Raw genomic sequence first — 19,556 nt, forward strand, 5'->3', positions numbered from 1 at the left:
CAAAATGTACCCTGAATCCTCAGACTGTGACCCCTGGTTCTGGACACCCCCATCATCGGAAACATCTTCCCTGCATCGACCCTGTCCAGTCCTGTTAGAATTTTATAGTCTCTCCGAGATCCCCCCTCATTCTTCTGAATTCCAGCGAGAACAATCCCAACCGAGTCAATCTCTCCTCATATGACAGTCCCGCCATCCCTGGAATCAGCCTGGTAAACCTTCGCTGCTCTCCCTCGAGAGCAAGAACATCCTTCCTCAGAGAAGGAGACCAAAACTGCCCACAATACTCCAGGTGTGGCCTCACCAAGGGCCCTGTGTAATTGCAGACAGACAACCATCCATCGGAAAACAGTGCCACGTCAATTTGATTGGTGCGTAGCCTGCGCCCACCTCGCCCCCGCCTCGCCCCCGCCTCGCCCCCGCCACGCCCCCGCCACGCCCCCGCCTCGCCCCCGCCTCGCCCCCACCTCGCCCCCGCCACACCCCCGCCTCGCCCCGCCTCGCCCCCGCCACGTCCCCGCCTCGCCCCCGCCTCGCCCCCGTCACGCCCCCGCCCCGCCCCCGCCCCCGCCCCGCCCCCGCCTCGCCCCCCGTCACGCCCCCACCACGCCCCCACCACGCCCCCGCCCACGGGAGCAGTGAGAATAAGCGAGAGGCGAGGAAACAGTCAGGGGGAGCAGACAAGTCTGCCAGAGCATTTATTCAGATCGTCCGAGCTGACGGGAGCACCGGGGGGAAAACAGAGAAAGACGGAGTGGGGGCCAGTGCGGGCACACAGCCAACCCCCAAACTGGGGCAACGGTCAGGGGTCGCTGGCTACGATTGTGAAAACGAGAGGGGCGGGGGGAGATCTCCTGGTGCTGGAGAGGGGGGGGGCTGTGAGGGTCTATTCCAGAATGGAGGGGAGGGGCAGGGTTAATGGTAGGGTCCCATCGCCACGAGGGGGGGGGCGGGGGGGGGGGGGGGGATTGATGGTTCCTAGGAGAGGGGGGGGGGAGGGAAAACAAGAGGATCGATCCTGGAAAAGTGGGAGAAATCGGAAGGTTCATTCCCAGAGAGTGTGGAGAGAGGGGGGGGGAGATGGGAGGGTCTATTCCCAGAGAGAGAGAGAGGGGGCGATGGGTAGGACCATCCGATGAGAGAGAGAGGGGAGACGGGAGGACCCATTCTCAGAGAGATGAGGGGGTGGGAGGGGCCACCCCAGGAGGAAGGGTGGGAAATGTGAGGGACTATCCCAAGAGAGAGGGGGAGATGGGAGGGTCCATCCCAGCAGGGAGAGGAGGAGGGCAGGAGACGTGAGGGTTCACCCCCATGAGGAACCGTGGTAGATGTGAGGGACTATCTCATGAGAAAGGGGGGGATATGGGAGGGTTCATCCCAGGAAGGGGGTGGAGGGGGGAGGCAATGGGTGGGACCATCCCGGAGAGAGGGGGGGGGGATGTGTTGGACCATCCATGGGAAAAAGGGGGAAATGGGGGGGATCCATTCCCGGAGAGGGCGGGGGGGTAGAAATTGGAAGAACTATTCCAATAGAGATGGGTGGAACCATCGCCGGGAGAGAAGGGGGAAATGGGAGTGGCCATCCCAGAGTGGCGTGGAGGGGTGGGGGGGGGAGGAGGAGAGATTGGTTGGGGGGACCATCTCAGGAAGGGGGGGGGCTGGGAGGGAGGGGGATTGAATGGGTCCATCCCTAGGGGGAGGGAGATATTGAACAGTCTAGCCCTGGGGTGACAATGGAGGGTCCCAGGAGAGGGGGGGAGGGGAGATAGTGGAAGGGTTCCTCTCGCGATGAACCCAGACACCTCCCTGTGTGAGTGGCTCGGAATGTGGCTCCTCATTCTGGTTACTGTTCTGCTGTTGCCTCTGGTTGCAATCCCCGCTCGGATAATTGACGCGGCCTCAGGTTCGGATATACAGGCGGGTACACACCACAGTGTCAGCCGTCATGGTCTGTGAGAGGGAGAGACATGAAATGAAAAATTAAAATCGCTTATTGTCACAAGGAGGCTTCAATGAAGTTACTGTGAAAAGCCCCTAGTCGCCACATTCCGGCGCCTGTTCGGGGAGGCTGTTACGGGAATTGGACTGTGCTGCCGGCCTGCCTCGGTCTGCTTTAAAAGCCAGCGATTTAGCCCTGTGCTAAACAGCCCCATGACATGAACATCAGCTTGTGAGAGTTGCTGTACAATCTGTTTCCATCGGTCGAGGGCACCTCCTCCATCCACACAACTGTTTAAACATTGTCCAACATCCCAATTCAGCTCACAGCAGCCCTGTCCACGGACCCCGTCACAAACATGGGGGCAGCACGGTAGCACAGTGGTTAGCACAATTGCTTCACAGCTCCAGGATCCCGGGTTCGATTCCCCACTGGGTCACTGTCTGTGCGGAGTCTGCACGTTCTCCCCGTGTCTGGAATACAGGAATAGTGCCAGAGGACAGGAGGACAGCAAATGTGGTCCCTTTGTTCAAAAAGGGGAGCAGAGACAACCCCGGCAACTATAGACCGGTGAGCCTCACGTCTGTAGTGGGTAAAGTCTTGGAGGGGATTATAAGAGACAAGATTTATAATCATCTAGATAGGAATAATATGATCAGGGATAGTCAGCATGGCTTTGTCAAGGGTAGGTCATGCCTCACAAACCTTATCGAGTTCTTTGAGAAGGTGACTGAACAGGTAGATGAGGGTAGAGCAGTTGATGTGGTGTATATGGATTTCAGTAAAGCGTTTGATAAGGTTCCCCACGGTAGGCTATTGCAGAAAATACGGAGGCTGGGGATTGAGGGTGATTTAGAGATGTGGATCAGAAATTGGATAGCTGAAAGAAGACAGAGGGTGGTGGTTGATGGGAAATGTTCAGAATGGAGTACAGTCACAAGTGGAGTACCACAAGGATCTGTTCTGGGGCCGTTGCTGTTTGTCATTTTTATCAATGACCTAGAGGAAGGCGCAGAAGGGTGGGTGAGTAAATTTGCAGACGATACTAAAGTCGGTGGTGTTGTCGATAGTGTGGAAGGATGTAGCAGGTTACAGAGGGATATAGATAAGCTGCAGAGCTGGGCTGAGAGGTGGCAAATGGAGTTTAATGTAGAGAAGTGTGAGGTGATTCACTTTGGAAGGAATAACAGGAATGCGGAATATTTGGCTAATGGTAAAGTTCTTGGAAGTGTGGATGAGCAGAGGGATCTAGGTGTCCATGTACATAGATCCCTGAAAGTTGCCACCCAGGTTGATAGGGTTGTGAAGAAGGCCTATGGAGTGTTGGCCTTTATTGGTAGAGGGATTGAGTTCCGGAGTCGGGAGGTCATGTTGCAGCTGTACAGAACTCTGGTACGGCCGCATTTGGAGTATTGCGTACAGTTCTGGTCACCGCATTATAGGAAGGACGTGGAGGCTTTGGAGCGGGTGCAGAGGAGATTTACCAGGATGTTGCCTGGTATGGAGGGAAAATCTTACGAGGAAAGGCTGATGGACTTGAGGTTGTTTTCGTTGGAGAGAAGAAGGTTAAGAGGAGACTTAATAGAGGCATACAAAATGATCAGGGGGTTGGATAGGATGGACAGTGAGAGCCTTCTCCCGCGGATGGAAATGGCCGGCACGAGGGGACATAGCTTTAAACTGAGGGGTAATAGATATAGGACAGAGGTCAGGGGTAGGTTCTTTACGCAAAGAGTAGTGAGGCCGTGGAATGCCCCACCTGCTACAGTAGTGAACTCGCCAACATTGAGGGCATTTAAAAGTTTATTGGATAAACATATGGATGATAATGGCATCGTGTAGGTTAGATGGCTTTTGTTTCGGTGCAACATCGTGGGCCGAAGGGCCTGTACTGCGCTGTATCGTTCTATGTTCTATGTCTGCGTGGGTTTCCTCCGGGTGCTCCGGTTTCCTCCCACAGTCCAAAGATGTGCAGGTTAGGTGGATTGGCCGCGCTAAATTGCCCTTAGTGTCCAAAATTGCCCTTAGTGTTGGGTGGGGTTACTGGGTTATGGGGATAGGGTGGAGGTGTTGACCTTGGATACGGTGCTCTTTCCAAGAGCCGGTGCTGACTCGATGGGCTGAATGGCCTCCTTCTGCACTGTAAATTCTATGTTAAAACACGGAACTGACCCCGAGACAAACTGACCCCGGGACAAACTGACCCCGAGACAAACTGACCCTGGGACAAACTGACCCCGAGACAAACTGACCCCGAGACAAACTGACCCCGAGACAAACTGACCTCGAGACAAACTGACCCCAGGACAAACTGACCCCGGGACAAACTGACCCCGAGACAAACTGACCCCGGGACAAACTGACCCCGAGACAAACTGACCCCGGGACAAACTGACCCCGAGACAAACTGACCCCGGGACAAACTGACCCCGGGACAAACTGACCCCGGGACAAACTGACCCCGGGACAAACTGACCTCGAGACAAACTGACCCCAGGACAAACTGACCCCGGGACAAACTGACCCCGGGACAAACTGACCCCGGGACAAACTGACCCCGAGACAAACTGACCCCGGGACAAACTGACCCCGAGACAAACTGACCCCGGGACAAACTGACCCCGGGACAAACTGACCCCGGGACAAACTGACCCCGGGACAAACTGACCCCGGGACAAACTGACCTCGAGACAAACTGACCTCGAGACAAACTGACCCCGAGACAAACTGACCCCGAGACAAACACGGAACTGACCCCGAGACAAACTGACCCCGAGACAAACAGACCCCGGGACAAACTGACCGCGGGACAAACTGACCCCGGGACAAACTGACCCCGAGACAAACTGACCCCGAGACAAACTGACCCCGGGACAAACTGACCCCGAGACAAACTGACCCCGAGACAAACTGACCCCGGGACAACCTGACCGCGAGACAAACTGACCCCGCGACAAACTGACCCCGCGACAAACTGACCCCGGGACAAACTGACCCCGAGACAAACTGACCCCGAGTCAAACTGACCCCGGGACAAACTGACCCCGGGACAAACTGACCCCGGGACAAACTGACCCCGGGACAAACTGACCCCGGGACAAACTGACCCCGAGACAATCTGACCCCGGGACAAACTGACCCCGGGACAAACTGACCCCGGGACAAACTGACCCCGGGACAAACTGACCCCGGGACAAACTGACCCCACGACAAGCGAGCAGGTATCGGGGCAGGTACCAAAAAGTTCAGTGAAACTGGGAATAGTAAGGAGAATTCTAAAGTGAGGTAGAGAGTGAGAGAGAGAGACAGAGAGAGTGAAAGTGTGAGTGAGAGAGAGAGAGAGAGAGACAGACAGACAGTGAGCGAGACAGAGACAGCGAGAGAGAAAGAGAATGAGAGAGAGAGACTGAGAGAGAGACACAGAGAGAGTGAGAGAGACAGAGAGAGAGAGAGAGTGAGCGAGAGAGAGAGAGAGAGACAGAAAGAGAGAGAGAAAGAGAGAGACAGAGAATGAGAGAGGGGGATAGAAACGGAGAGAGAGAGAGCGAGAGACAGAGTGTGAGAGGAAGAGAGAGGGATGAACAGTGAGAGTGAGGGAGCGAGAGACAAAGTGAGAGAGCATCAGAGAGAGAAAGAGAGAGACAGAGAGAGAGAAACAGAGAGAGGGAGAGAAAAAGAGAGGGAGAGAGAGACAGAAAGAGGGAGACAGAGAGAGACAGAACATAGAACATAGAACGATATAGCGCAGTACAGGCCCTTCGGCCCACGATGTTGCACCGAAACAAAAGCCATCTAACCTACACTATGCCATTATCATCCATATGTTTATCCAATAAACTTTTAAATGCCCTCAATGTTGGCGAGTTCACTACTGTAGCAGGTAGGGCATTCCACGGCCTCACTACTCTTTGCGTAAAGAACCTACCTCTGACCTCTGTCCTATATCTATTACCCCTCAGTTTAAAGCTATGTCCCCTCGTGCCAGCCATTTCCATCTGCGGGAGAAGGCTCTCACTGTCCACCCTATCTAACCCCCTGATCATTTTGTATGCCTCTATTAAGTCTCCTCTTAACCTTCTTCTCTCCAACGAAAACAACCTCAAGTCCATCAGCCTTTCCTCATAAGATTTTCCCTCCATACCAGGCAACATCCTGGTAAATCTCCTCTGCACCCGCTCCAAAGCCTCCACGTCCTTCCTATAATGCGGTGACCAGAACTGTACGCAATACTCCAAATGCGGCCGTACCAGAGTTCTGTACAGCTGCAACATGACCTCCTGACTCCGGAACTCAATCCCTCTACCAATAAAGGCCAACACTCCATAGGCCTTCTTCACAACCCTATCAACCTGGGTGGCAACTTTCAGGGATCTATGTACATGGACACCTAGGGCCCTCTGCTCATCCACACTTCCAAGAACTTTACCATTAGCCAAATATTCTGCATTCCCATTATTCCTTCCAAAGTGAATCACCTCACACTTCTCTACATTAAACTCCATTTGCCACCTCTCAGCCCAGCTCTGCAGCTTATCTATGTCCCTCTGTAACCTGCTACATCCTTCCACACTGTCGACAACACCACCAACTTTAGTATCATCTGCAAATTTACTCACCCACCCTTCTGCGCCTTCCTCTAGGTCATTGATAAAAATGACAAACAGCAACGGCCCCAGAACAGATCCTTGTGGTACTCCACTTGTAACTGAACTCCATTCTGAACATTTCCCATCAACCACCACCCTCTGTCTTCTTTCAGCTAGCCAATTTCTGATCCACATCTCTAAATCACCCTCAATCCCCAGCCTCCGTATTTTCTGCAATAGACTACCGTGGGGAACCTTATCAAACGCTTTACTGAAATCCATATACACCACATCAACTGCTCTACCCTCGTCTACCTGTTCAGTCACCTTCTCAAAGAACTCGACAAGGTTTCCCTAGTCATTCGCTTATTCCTGACATACCTATAGAAAGCTTTTGGGTTTTTCTTGATCCTACCTGCCAAATACTTCTCATGTCCCCTCCTTGCTCGTCTTAGCTCTCTCTTTAGATCCTTCCTCGCTACCTTGTAACTATCCATCGCCCCAACTGAAACTTCACACCTCATCTTCACATAGGCCTCCTTCTTCCTCTTAACAAGAGATTCCACTTCTTTGGTAAACCACGGTTCCCTCGCTCTAAGCCTTCCTCCCTGCCTGACCGGTACGTACTTATCAAGAACACGCAGTAGCTGATCCTTGAACAAGCTCCACTTATCCAGTGTGCCCAACACTTGCAGTCTACTTCTCCAACCTATCCCCCCCAAGTCACGTCTAATGGCATCATAATTGCCCTTCCCCCAGCTATAACTCTTGCCCTGCGGTGTATACTTATCCCTTTCCATCATTAACGTAAACGTCACCGAATTGTGGTCACTGTCCCCAAAGTGCTCTCCTACCTCCAAATCCAACACCTGGCCTGGTTCATTACCCAAAACCAAATCCAACGTGGCCTCGCCTCTTGTTGGCCTGTCAACATATTGTGTCAGGAAACCCTCCTGCACACACTGTACAAAAAACGACCCATCTAATGTACTCGAACTATATCTTTTCCAGTCAATATTTGGAAAGTTAAAGTCTCCCATAATAACTACCCTGTTACTTTCGCTCTTATCCAGGATCATCCTCGCCATCCTTTCCTCTACATCCCTAGAACTATTTGGAGGCCTATAGAAAACTCCCAACAGGGTGACCTCTCCTTTCCTGTTTCTAACCTCAGCCCATACTACCTTGGAAGATGAGTCCCCATCTAGCATCCTCTCCGCCACCGTAATACTGCTCTTGACTAGCAGCGCCACACCTCCCCCTCTTTTGCCTCCTTCTCTGAGCTTACTAAAACACCTAAACCCCGGAACCTGCAACATCCCTTCCTGTCCCTGCTCTATCCATGTCTCCGAAATGGCCACAACATCGAAGTCCCAGGTACCAACCCATGCTGCCAGTTCCCCTACCTTATTTCGTATACTCCTGGCATTGAAGTAGACACACTTCAAACCACCAGGTAAGTAGGGGCCACTGGGAGTTTGGGTGATGATGGGTGGCGGTCTACCCAAGGACCCCATAGCAGGGGTGTCCTCACTAGAGGAGGGGGGTGGGGTTGTGTCCATGTGTGTGTAGAAGGGTGACATTGCCCATGGCTGGGGTTCTGGGGGATCGACAAACTCACTTCGAGATTGGGGCGACCTTTCAAAATGGCCGCCCGATCTCAGAGCTCCGCTCCCCAGTGCGACAAAATATTCTAAATGTGGCTGAAACCGGACAGAAACTCCACAGGGCCCCCCAAAAATGACTAAATGTCATTGATCTGTCAGGCTGCAGTTGTACAGAACCTCGGTTGGGCCGCACTCGGAATGTTGCGCACAATTCTGGTCGCCACACTACCAGAAGGAAGTGGAGGCTTTGGAGAGGGTACAGAGGAGGTTTACCAGGATGTTGCCGGGTCTGGAGGGTGTTAGAGGCTGAATAGACTCGGACTGTTTTCATTAGAAAGACGGAGGTTGAGGGGTGACCTGATAGAGGTCGACAAGATTATGAGGGGCATGGATAGAGTGGATGGGCAGGGACTCTTTCCCAGGGTGGAGGGGGCAGTCACCAGGGGGCACAGGTTTAAGGTCCGGGGGGCAAGGTTTCGAGGAGATGTGCGAGGCCGGTTTTTTACACAGAGGGTGGTGAGTGTCTGGAACGCGTGGCCAGGGGAGGCTGTGGAAACAGATACATTAACGGTGTTCAAAAGGCATCTCGACAAACACACGGACAGGACGGGTATAGAGGGAGACGGCACAAGGAAGGGCTGAGGGTTTGGGACAAGGATGGTATCATGGCCGGTACAGGCTTGGAGGGCCGAAGGGCCTGTTCCTGTGCTGGATTGCTCTTTGCCCTTCTTTGAAATTCACCGGGAAGCTCCAAGAAAATCCCGCCACAAATCAACAGAGAAATGTTTCGGGAGCATCGGGTCCAGAGAGTGAGAGTGACAGAGACGGAGGAGGGGTGTAGGAGGTTACAGAGATAGGGAGGGGTGTAGGGGCTTGTGGAGGTTACAGAGATAGGAAGGGTTGTAGGGGCTGGAGGAGGTTACAGAGATAGGGCGGGGTGTAGGGGCTGGTGGAGGTTACAGAGATAGGAAGGGTTGTAGGGTCTGGAGGAGGTTACAGAGATAGGGAGGGTTGTAGGGGCTGGGGGAGGTTACAGAGATAGGGAGGGGGTGTAGGGGCTGGAGGAGGTTACAGAGATTGGGAGGGGGTGTAGGAGCTGGAGGAGGTTACAGAGATAGGGAGGGGGTGTAGGGGCTGGAGGAGGTTACAGAGATAGGGAGGGGGGTGCCGGGGCTGGAGGAGGTTACAGAGATAGGGAGGGGGTGTCGGGGCTGGAGGAGGTTACAGAGATAGGGAGGGGGTGTAGGGGCTGGAGGAGGTTACATGAATAGCCAATGTTGTTCCTCTGTTTAAGAAGGGTAGCAAGGATAATCCCGGGAACTACAGGCCGGTGAGCCTTACTTCAGTGGTAGGGAAATTACTGGAGAGAATTCTTCGAGACAGGATCTACTCCCATTTGGAAGCAAATGGACGTATTAGTGAGAGGCAGCACGGTTTTGTGAAGGGGAGGTCGTGTCTCACTAACTTGATAGAGTTTTTCGAGGAGGTCACTAAGATGATTGATGCAGGTAGGGCAGTAGATGTTGTCTATATGGACTTCAGTAAGGCCTTTGACAAGGTCCCTCATGGTAGACTAGTACAAAAGGTGAAGTCACACGGTATCAGGGGTGAGCTGGCAAGGTGGATACAGAACTGGCTAGACCAGAGAGGGCAGAGAGTAGCAATGGAGGGATGCTTTTCTAATTGGAGGGCTGTGACCAGTGGTGTTCCACAGGGAACAGTGCTGGGACCTTTGCTCTTTGTAGTATATATAAATGATTTGGAGGAAAATGTAACTGGTCTGATTAGTAAGTTTGCAGACGACACAAAGGTTGGTGGAATTGCGGATAGCGATGAGGATTGTCGGAGGATACAGCAGGATTTAGGTTGTCTGGAGACTTGGGCGGAGAGATGACAGATGGAGTTTAATCCGGACAAATGTGAGGTAATGCATTTTGGAAGGTCTAATGCAGGTAGGGAATATACAGTGAATGGTAGAACCCCCAAGAGTATTGACAGTCAAAGAGATCTAGGAGTACAGGTCCACAGGTCACTGAAAGGGGCAACACAGGTGGAGAGGGTAGTCAAGAAGGCATACGGCATGCTTGCCTTCATTGGCCGGGGCACTGAGTATAAGAATTGGCAAGTCATGTTGCAGCTGTATAGAACCTTAGTTCGGCCACACTTGGAGTATAGTGTTCAATTCTGGTCGCCACACTACCAGAAGGATGTGGAGGCTTTAGAGAGGGTGCAGAAGAGATTTACCAGAGTGTTGCCTGGTATGGAGGGCATTAGCTATGAGGAGCGGTTGAATAAACTCGGTTTGTTCTCACTGGAACGAAGGAGGTTGAGGGGAGACCTGATCGAGGTATACAAAATTATGAGGGGCATAGACAGAGTGGATAGTCAGAGGCTTTTCCCCAGGGTAGAGGGGTCAATTACTAGGGGGCATAGGTTTAAGGTGAGAGGGGCAAGGTTTAGAGTAGATGTACGAGGCAAGTTTTTTACGCAGAGGGTAGTGGGTGCCTGGAACTTGCTACCGGAGGAGGTGGTGGAAGCAGGGACGATAGGGACATTTAAGGGGCATCTTGACAAATATATGAATAGGATGGGAATAGAAGGATACGGACCAGGAAGTGTAGAAGATTGTAGTTTAGTCGGGCAGTATGGTCAGCACGGGCTTGCGGGGCCGAAGGGCCTGTTCCTGTGCTGTACATTTCTTTGTTTGTTCTTTGATAGGGAGGGGGTGTAGGGGCTGGAGGAGGTTATAGAGATAGGGAGGGGGTGTAGGGGCTGGAGGAGGTTACAGAGATAGGGAGGGGGTGTAGGGGCTGGAGGAGGTTACAGAGATAGGGAGGGGGTGTCGGGGCTGGAGGAGGTTACAGAGATAGGGAGGGGGTGTAGGGGACTGGAGGAGGTTACAGAGATAGGGAGGGGCGTGGGGGCTGGAGGAGGTTACAGAGATAGGGAGGGGCATGGGGGCTGGAGGAGGTTACAGAGATAGGGAGGGGGTGCCGGGGCTGCAGGAGGTTACAGATATAGGGAGGAGGTGTAGGGGCTGGAGGAAGTTATAGAGTTAGGGAGGGGGTGTAGGGGCTGGAGGAGGTTGCAGAGATAGGGAGGGAGTGTCGGGACTGGAGGAGGTTACAGAGATAGGGAGGGGGTGCAGGGGCTGGAGGAGGTTACAGAGATAGTGGGGGTGTAGGGCTGGAGGAGGTTACAGAGATAGGGAGGGGGTGTAGTGGGTGGAGGAGGTTACAGAGATAGGGAGGGGGTGTAGGGACTGGAGGAGGTTACAGAGATATGGAGGGGGTGTCTGGGCTGGAGGAGGTTACAGAGATAGGGAGGCAGTGTAGGGGCTGGATGAGGTTACAGAGATAGGGAGGGGGTGTAGGGGCTGGAGGGGGTTACAGAGATAGGGAGGGGGTGTCGGGGGCTGGAGGAGGTTACAGAGATTGGGAGGGGTGTAGGGGCTGGAGGAGGTTACAGAGATAGTGGGGGTGTAGGGGCTGGAGGAGGTTACAGAGATATGGAGGGGGTGTAGGGGCTGGAGGAGGTTACAGAGATAGGGAGGGGGTGTAGGGGCTGGAGGAGGTTACAGAGATAGGGAGGGGGTGTCGGGGGCTGGAGGAGGTTACAGAGATAGGGAGGAGTGTAGGGGCTGGAGGAGTTACAGAGATAGGGAGGGGGTGTAGGGGCTGGAGTAGGTTACAGAGATAGGGAGGGGGCGTAGGGGCTGGAGGAGTTACAGAGATAGGGAGGGGGCGTAGGGGCTGGAGGAGGTTACAGAGATAGGGAGGGGGCGTAGCGGCTGAAGGAGGTTACAGAGATAGGGAGTGGGTGTAGGGGCTGGAAGAGGTTACAGAGATAGTGGGGGTGTAGGGGCTGGAGGAGGTTACAGAGATAGGGAGGGGGTGTAGGGGCTGGAGGAGCTTACAGAGATAGGGAGGGGGTGTAGGGGCTGGAGGAGGTTACAGAGATAGGGAGGGGGTGTAGGGGCTGGAGGAGGTTACAGAGATAGGGAGGGGGTGTAGGGGCAGGAGGAGGTTACAGAGATAGGGAGGTGGCGTAGGGGCTGGAGGAGGTTACAGCGATAGGGAGGGGGTGTAGGGGCTGCAGGAGGTTACAGGGATAGGGAGGGGGTGTAGGGGCTGGAGGAGGTTACAGAGATAGGGAGGGGATGTAGGGGCTGGAAGAGGTTCCAGAGATAGGCAGGGGGCGTAGGGGCTGGAGGAGGTTACAGAGATAGGGAGGGGGTGTAGAGGCTGGAGGAGGTTACAGAGATAGGGAGGGGGTGTAGGGACTGGAGGAGGTTACAGAGATAGGGAGGGGGTGTAGGGACTTGAGGAGGTTACAGAGATAGTGTGGGTGTAGGGGCTGGAGGAGGTTACAGAGATAGGGAGGGGGTGTCGGGGCTGGAGGAGGTTACAGAGATAGGGAAGGGGTGTAGGGGCTGGAGGAGGTAACAGAGATAGTGGGGGTGTAGGGACTGGAGGAGGTTGCAGAGATAGGGAGGGGGTGTAGTGGGTGGAGGAGGTTACAGAGATAGGGAGGGGTTGTCGGGGGCTGGAGGAGGTTACAGAGATAGGGAGGGGGTGTAGGGGCTGGAGGAGGTTAGAGAGATAGGGAGGGGGCGTAGGGGCAGGAGGAGTTACAGAGATAGGGAGGGGGCGTAGGGGCTGGAGGAGGTTACAGAGATAGTGAGGGGGCGTAGGGGCTGGAGGAGGTTACAGAGATAGGGAGTGGGTGTAGGGGCTAGAGGAGGTTACAGAGATAGTGAGGGGGTGTAGCGGCTGGAGGAGTTTACAGAGATAGGGAGGGGGTGTAGGGGCTGGAGGAGGTTACAGAGATAGGGAGGGGGTGTATGGGCTGGAGGCGGTTACAGGGATAGGGAGGGGGTGTAGGGGCTGGAGGAGGTTACAGAGATAGGGAGGGGGCGTAAGGGCTGGAGGAGGTTACAGAGATAGGGAGGGGGCGTAGGGGCTGGAGGAGGTTACAGAGATAGGGAGTGGGTGTAGGGGCTAGAGGAGGTTACAGAGATAGTGAGGGGGTGTAGGGGCTGGAGGAGGTTACAGAGATAGGGAGGGGGTGTAGGGGCTGGAAGAGGTTACAGAGATAGGGAGGGGGCGTAGGGGCTGGAGGAGGTTACAGAGATAGGGAGGGGGTGAAGGGCCTGGAGGAGGTTACAGAGATAGGGAGGGGGTGTAGGGGCTGGAGGAGGTTACAGAGATAGGGAGGGGGTGAAGGGGCTGGAGGAGGTTACAGAGATAGGGAGGGGGTGTAGGGGCTGGAGGATGTTACAGAGATAGGGAGGGGTGTAGGGGGCTGGAGGAGGTTACAGAGATAGGGAGGGGGTGTAGGGGCTGGAGGAGGTTACAGAGATAGGGAGGGGGTGTAGGGGCTGGAGGAGGTTACAGAGATAGGGAGGGGGTGAAGGGCCTGGAGGAGGTTACAGAGATAGGGAGGGAGTATAGGGGCTGGAGGAGGTTACAGAGATAGGGAGGGGGTGAAGGGGCTGGAGGAGGTTACAGAGATAGGGAGGGGGTGTTGGAGCTGGAGGAGGTTACAGAGATAGGGAAGGGTCGTAGGGGCTGGAGGAGGTTACAGAGATAGGGAGGGGGTGTAGGGGTTGGAGGAGGTTACAGAGATAGGGAGGGGTGTAGGGGGCTGGAGGAGGTTACAGAGATAGGGAGGGGGTGTAGGGGCTGGAGGAGGTTACAGAGATAGGGAGGGGCTGGAGGAGGTTACAGAGATAGGGAGGGGGTGAAGGGCCTGGAGGAGGTTACAGAGATAGGGAGGGGGTGTAGGGGCTGGAGGAGGTTACAGAGATAGGGAGGGGGTGAAGGGGCTGGAGGAGGTTACAGAGATAGGGAGTGGGTGTAGGGGCTGGAGGATGTTACAGAGATAGGGAGGGTTGTAGGGGCTGGAGGAGGTTACAGAGATAGGGAGGGGGTGTAGGGGCTAGAGGAGGTTACAGAGATAGTGAGGGGGTGTAGCGGCTGGAGGAGGTTACAGAGATAGGGAGGGGGTGTAGGGGCTGGAGGAGGTTACAGAGATAGGGAGGGGGTGTATGGGCTGGAGGCGGTTACAGGGATAGGGAGGGGGTGTAGGGGCTGGAGGAGGTTACAGAGATAGGGAGGGGGTGTAGGGGCTGGAGGAGGTTACAGAGATAGGGAGGGGGTGTAGGGGCTGGAGGAGGTTACAGAGATAGGGAGGGGGCGTAGGGGCTGGAGGAGGTTACAGAGATAGGGAGTGGGTGTAGGGGCTAGAGGAGGTTACAGAGATAGTGAGGGGGTGTAGGGGCTGGAGGAGGTTACAGAGATAGGGAGGGGGTGTAGGGGCTGGAAGAGGTTACAGAGATAGGGAGGGGGCGTAGGGGCTGGAGGAGGTTACAGAGATAGGGAGGGGGTGTAGGGGCTGGAGGAGGTTACAGAGATAGGGAGGGGTGTAGGGGGCTGGAGGAGGTGACAGAGATAGGGAGGGGGTGTAGGGGCTGGAGGAGGTTACAGAGATAGGGAGGGGGTGAAGGGGCTGGAGGAGGTTACAGAGATAGGGAGGGGGTGTAGGGGCTGGAGGATGTTACAGAGATAGGGAGGGGTGTAGGGGGCTGGAGGAGGTTACAGAGATAGGGAGGGGGTGTAGGGGCTGGAGGAGGTTACAGAGATAGGGAGGGGGTGTAGGGGCTGGAGGAGGTTACAGAGATAGGGAGGGGGTGAACGGCCTGGAGGAGGTTACAGAGATAGGGAGGGAGTATAGGGGCTGGAGGAGGTTACAGAGATAGGGAGGGGGTGAAGGGGCTGGAGGAGGTTACAGAGATAGGGAGGGGGTGTTGGAGCTGGAGGAGGTTACAGAGATAGGGAGGGGGCGTAGGGGCTGGAGGAGGTTACAGAGATAGGGAGAGGGTGTAGGGGCTGGAGGTGGTTACAGAGATAGGGAGGGTGTGTAGGGGCTGGAGGAGGTTACAGAGATACGGAGGGGGCGTAGGGGCTGGAGGAGGTTACAGAGATAGGGAGGGGGCGTAGGGACTGGAGGAGGTTACAGAGATAGGGAGGGGGTGTAGGGGCTGGAGGAGGTTACAGAGATAGGGAGGGGGTGTAGGGGCTGGAGGAGGTTACAGAGATAGGGAGGGGGTGTAGGGGCTGGAGGAGGTTACAGAGATAGGGAGGAGGTGTAGGGGCTGGAGGAGGTTACAGAGATAGGGAGGGTGTGTAGGGGCTGGGGGAGGTTACAGAGATAGGGAGGGGGGGTGGGGGCTGGAGGAGATTACAGAGATAGGGACGTGGTGTAGGGGCAGGAGGAGGTTACAGAGATAGGGAGGGGGTGTAGGGGCTGGGGGAGGTTACAGAGATAGGGAGGGGGGGTGGGGGCAGGTGGAGGTTACAGAGATAGGGAGGGGGTGTAGGGGCTGGAGGAGGTTACAGAGATAGGGAGGGGGTGTAGGGGCTGGAGGAGATTACAGAGATAGGGAGTTGGTGTAGGGGCAGGAGGAGGTTACAGAGATAGGGAGAGGGTGTAGGGGCTGGAGGAGGTTACAGAGATAGGGAGGGGGTGGAGGGGCTGGAGGAGGTTACAGAGATAGGGAGGGGGTGTAGGGGCTGGAGGAGGTTACAGAGATACGGCGGGGGTGTAGGGGCTGGAGGAGGTTACAGAGATAGGGAGGGGGTGTAGGGGCTGGAGGAGGTTACAGAGATAGGGAGGGGGTGTAGGGGCTGGAGGAGGTTACAGAGATAGGGAGGGGGTGTAGGGGCTGGAGGAGGTTACAGAGATAGGGAGGGTTTGTAGGGGCTGGAGGAGGTTACAGAGATAGGGAGGGGGTGTAGGGGCTGGAGGAGGTTACAGAGATAGGGAGGGGGTGTAGAGGCTGGAGGAGGTTACAGAGATAGGGAGGGGGTGTAGGGGCTGGAGGAGGTTACAGAGATAGGGAGTGGGTGTAGGGGCTAGAGGAGGTTACAGAGATAGTGAGGGGGTGTAGGGGCTGGAGGAGGTTACAGAGATAGGGAGGGGGTGTAGGGGCTGGAAGAGGTTACAGAGATAGGGAGGGGGCGTAGGGGCTGGAGGAGGTTACAGAGATAGGGAGGGGGTGTAGGGGCTGGAGGAGGTTACAGAGATAGGGAGGGGTGTAGGGGGCTGGAGGAGGTGACAGAGATAGGGAGGGGGTGTAGGGGCTGGAGGAGGTTACAGAGATAGGGAGGGGGTGAAGGGGCTGGAGGAGGTTACAGAGATAGGGAGGGGGTGTAGGGGCTGGAGGATGTTACAGAGATAGGGAGGGGTGTAGGGGGCTGGAGGAGGTTACAGAGATAGGGAGGGGGTGTAGGGGCTGGAGGAGGTTACAGAGATAGGGAGGGGGTGTAGGGGCTGGAGGAGGTTACAGAGATAAGGAGGGGGTGAACGGCCTGGAGGAGGTTACAGAGATAGGGAGGGAGTATAGGGGCTGGAGGAGGTTACAGAGATAGGGAGGGGGTGAAGGGGCTGGAGGAGGTTACAGAGATAGGGAGGGGGTGTTGGAGCTGGAGGAGGTTACAGAGATAGGGAGGGGGCGTAGGGGCTGGAGGAGGTTACAGAGATAGGGAGAGGGTGTAGGGGCTGGAGGTGGTTACAGAGATAGGGAGGGTGTGTAGGGGCTGGAGGAGGTTACAGAGATACGGAGGGGGCGTAGGGGCTGGAGGAGGTTACAGAGATAGGGAGGGGGCGTAGGGACTGGAGGAGGTTACAGAGATAGGGAGGGGGTGTAGGGGCTGGAGGAGGTTACAGAGATAGGGAGGGGGTGTAGGGGCTGGAGGAGGTTACAGAGATAGGGAGGGGGTGTAGGGGCTGGAGGAGGTTACAGAGATAGGGAGGAGGTGTAGGGGCTGGAGGAGGTTACAGAGATAGGGAGGGTGTGTAGGGGCTGGGGGAGGTTACAGAGATAGGGAGGGGGGGGTGGGGGCTGGAGGAGATTACAGAGATAGGGACGTGGTGTAGGGGCAGGAGGAGGTTACAGAGATAGGGAGGGGGTGTAGGGGCTGGGGGAGGTTACAGAGATAGGGAGGGGGGGTGGGGGCAGGAGGAGGTTACAGAGATAGGGAGGGGGTGTAGGGGCTGGAGGAGGTTACAGAGATAGGGAGGGGGTGTAGGGGCTGGAGGAGATTACAGAGATAGGGAGTTGGTGTAGGGGCAGGAGGAGGTTACAGAGATAGGGAGAGGGTGTAGGGGCTGGAGGAGGTTACAGAGATAGGGAGGGGGTGGAGGGGCTGGAGGAGGTTACAGAGATAGGGAGGGGGTGTAGGGGCTGGAGGAGGTTACAGAGATACGGCGGGGGTGTAGGGGCTGGAGGAGGTTACAGAGATAGGGAGGGGGTGTAGGGGCTGGAGGAGGTTACAGAGATAGGGAGGGGGTGTAGGGGCTGGAGGAGGTTACAGAGATAGGGAGGGGGTGTAGGGGCTGGAGGAGGTTACAGAGATAGGGAGGGTGTGTAGGGGCTGGAGGAGGTTACAGAGATAGGGAGGGGGTGTAGGGGCTGGAGGAGGTTACAGAGATAGGGAGGGGGTGTAGAGGCTGGAGGAGGTTACAGAGATAGGGAGGGGGTGTAGGGGTTGGAGGAGGTTACAGAGATAGGGAGGGGGTGTAGGGACTGGAGGAGGTTACAGAGATAGGGAGAGGGTGTAGGGGCTGGAGGAGGTTACAGAGATAGGGAGGGGGGTGTGGGGGCTGGAGGAGGTTACAGAGATAGGGAGGGGGTGTAGGGGCTGGAGGAGGTTACTGAGATCGGGAGGGGGTGTAGGGGCTGGAGGAGGTTACAGAGATAGGGAGGGGTTGTAGGGGCTGGAGGAGGTTACAGAGATAGGGAGGGGGTGTAGGGGCTGGAGGAGGTTACAGAGATAGGGAGGGGGTGTAGGGGCAGGAGGAGGTTACAGAGATAGGGAGGGGGGTGTAGGGGCTGGAGGGGGTTACAGAGATAGGGAGGGGGGTGTAGGGGCAGGAGGAGGTTACAGATGACCTCCCATCAATACCCTCGAGGATTCCAGTCACATTTCCCTCTCAGCTTCGTCCGTCACTGTTAGAGATTTCTCCAGAGGCTCCAGCACTGCCCCCCCCCCCTGCCCCCCGTCGGAACGCCACGTTAAAGTGGGATTACCGGAGTGCCGGGCCTCACCAGAATTAGTTGGTCGTCGCCCGTCAGTTGGCGGCTCCACGACGTTTTGGGTCCGTCTCCCTTCAGTAGTTGCTGCTCACATTCCATCTTATTCTCTGCTGTCCACCTGACCAAACTCTGGAAGAGGGAAAAGAGAGAATAGGAACGCTGTCTCGATCCCCTCGCTCCGCTCTCCCCACCCCTCTCCGCCCAATCCAGGGGCCTGACTGTGCCACATCCGGGGGGGCTGGGGGAGATTGTTGTGGGGGGGGAGGCCAAACCCCGCCCGGCAGTTTCTAGGCCCAAGGCAACCGGGCCCACGGCAACGGGCATTTTGGGGCCCAAGGCAACTGGGCCCACAGCAACAGGCATGCTAGGATCCATGGCAACCGGCCCACAGCAACAGGCATGCTCGGATCCATGGCAACCGGGCCCACAGCAACAGGCATGCCCGGGTCCATGGCAACCGGGCCCACAGCAACAGGCATGCCCGGGTCCATGGCAACCGGGCCCACAGCAACAGACATGCCCGGGTCCATGGTAACCGAGCCCACAGCAACAGGCATGCTAGGAACCATGGCAACCGGCCCACAGCAACAGGCATGCTCGGATCCATGGCAACCGGCCCCACGGCAACGGGCTTGGCCAGGTCCCTGGCAACCAGGCCCACAGCAATAGGCTTGTCCGGGTCTACTGCAACCGGACCCACAGGAACGGGCATGTCCGGGGCCATGGTAACCAGGCCTACAAGAACAGGCTTGGCCGGGGCCACGGCAACCAGAGTCTCCAGGGTTACAGCAACCCAGGTTCTCCGTTCCCATGGTAGCCGGGTGGGGGTTGGGACAGGGGAGGGTCAGTCGATCCCCTCTTTCCCTTCCATTGTCCACTCCGGTTAGTCCACCTCGCTCTCTCTCTCTCCGCCTCTCACCTTGCATGGCCTCCCATCGACAGTCTGTTCCTCGAACTCCTCCCCGACCCGGAACCTGATCTCCGTGGTCCTCGCTGTCGTGGCGGTCCTGATGTAGAAACTCTCTCCGTCTTGTCTGATTTCCACACTGGGGTTGGAGGCAGCGAGCAGAGCGATCTTCCTCAGCATGAGGCCTACGTCTGGAGGGGAGGGAGGGAGACGGTAGTGGGGGGGGGGAGAGGCGGCAGGGGCAACGTGAGATATCAGGGTCACTGCATCATGGCGGTAGGTCACACTCACAAACTCACACTCACATCTACTTCCATCACGGCACACATCCCCAGCCATGTCAGAGGAGTCACACACCGGGTTTCGCTGACGATACACAGCTCAGTGAGAATGGAAGCTGTGTGGAGGATACAGACAG

General features: G+C 56.1%; 1 protein-coding gene across 1 annotated transcript in view; it reads right to left on the minus strand.

Moving 5' to 3' along the window:
• Positions 1 to 667: 667 nt before the first annotated feature.
• LOC140402835 (cellular retinoic acid-binding protein 2-like) overlaps positions 668 to 19,556 on the minus strand; it is a 73,499-nt gene continuing 54,610 nt past the window's right edge. Inside the window, exons 2-4 of the mRNA XM_072490457.1 lie at positions 19,151 to 19,329; positions 18,244 to 18,360; positions 668 to 1,950 (exon numbers count right to left, since the gene is read on the minus strand). Coding sequence (XP_072346558.1) covers positions 1,900 to 1,950; positions 18,244 to 18,360; positions 19,151 to 19,318 — 336 coding nt within the window. The 5' untranslated portion in view covers positions 19,319 to 19,329 and the 3' untranslated portion in view covers positions 668 to 1,899. The remainder of the gene's footprint in view (positions 1,951 to 18,243; positions 18,361 to 19,150; positions 19,330 to 19,556) is intronic.

This window comes from Scyliorhinus torazame, chromosome 26, assembly GCF_047496885.1.
Source record: "Scyliorhinus torazame isolate Kashiwa2021f chromosome 26, sScyTor2.1, whole genome shotgun sequence".
NCBI lineage: Eukaryota > Metazoa > Chordata > Chondrichthyes > Carcharhiniformes > Scyliorhinidae > Scyliorhinus > Scyliorhinus torazame.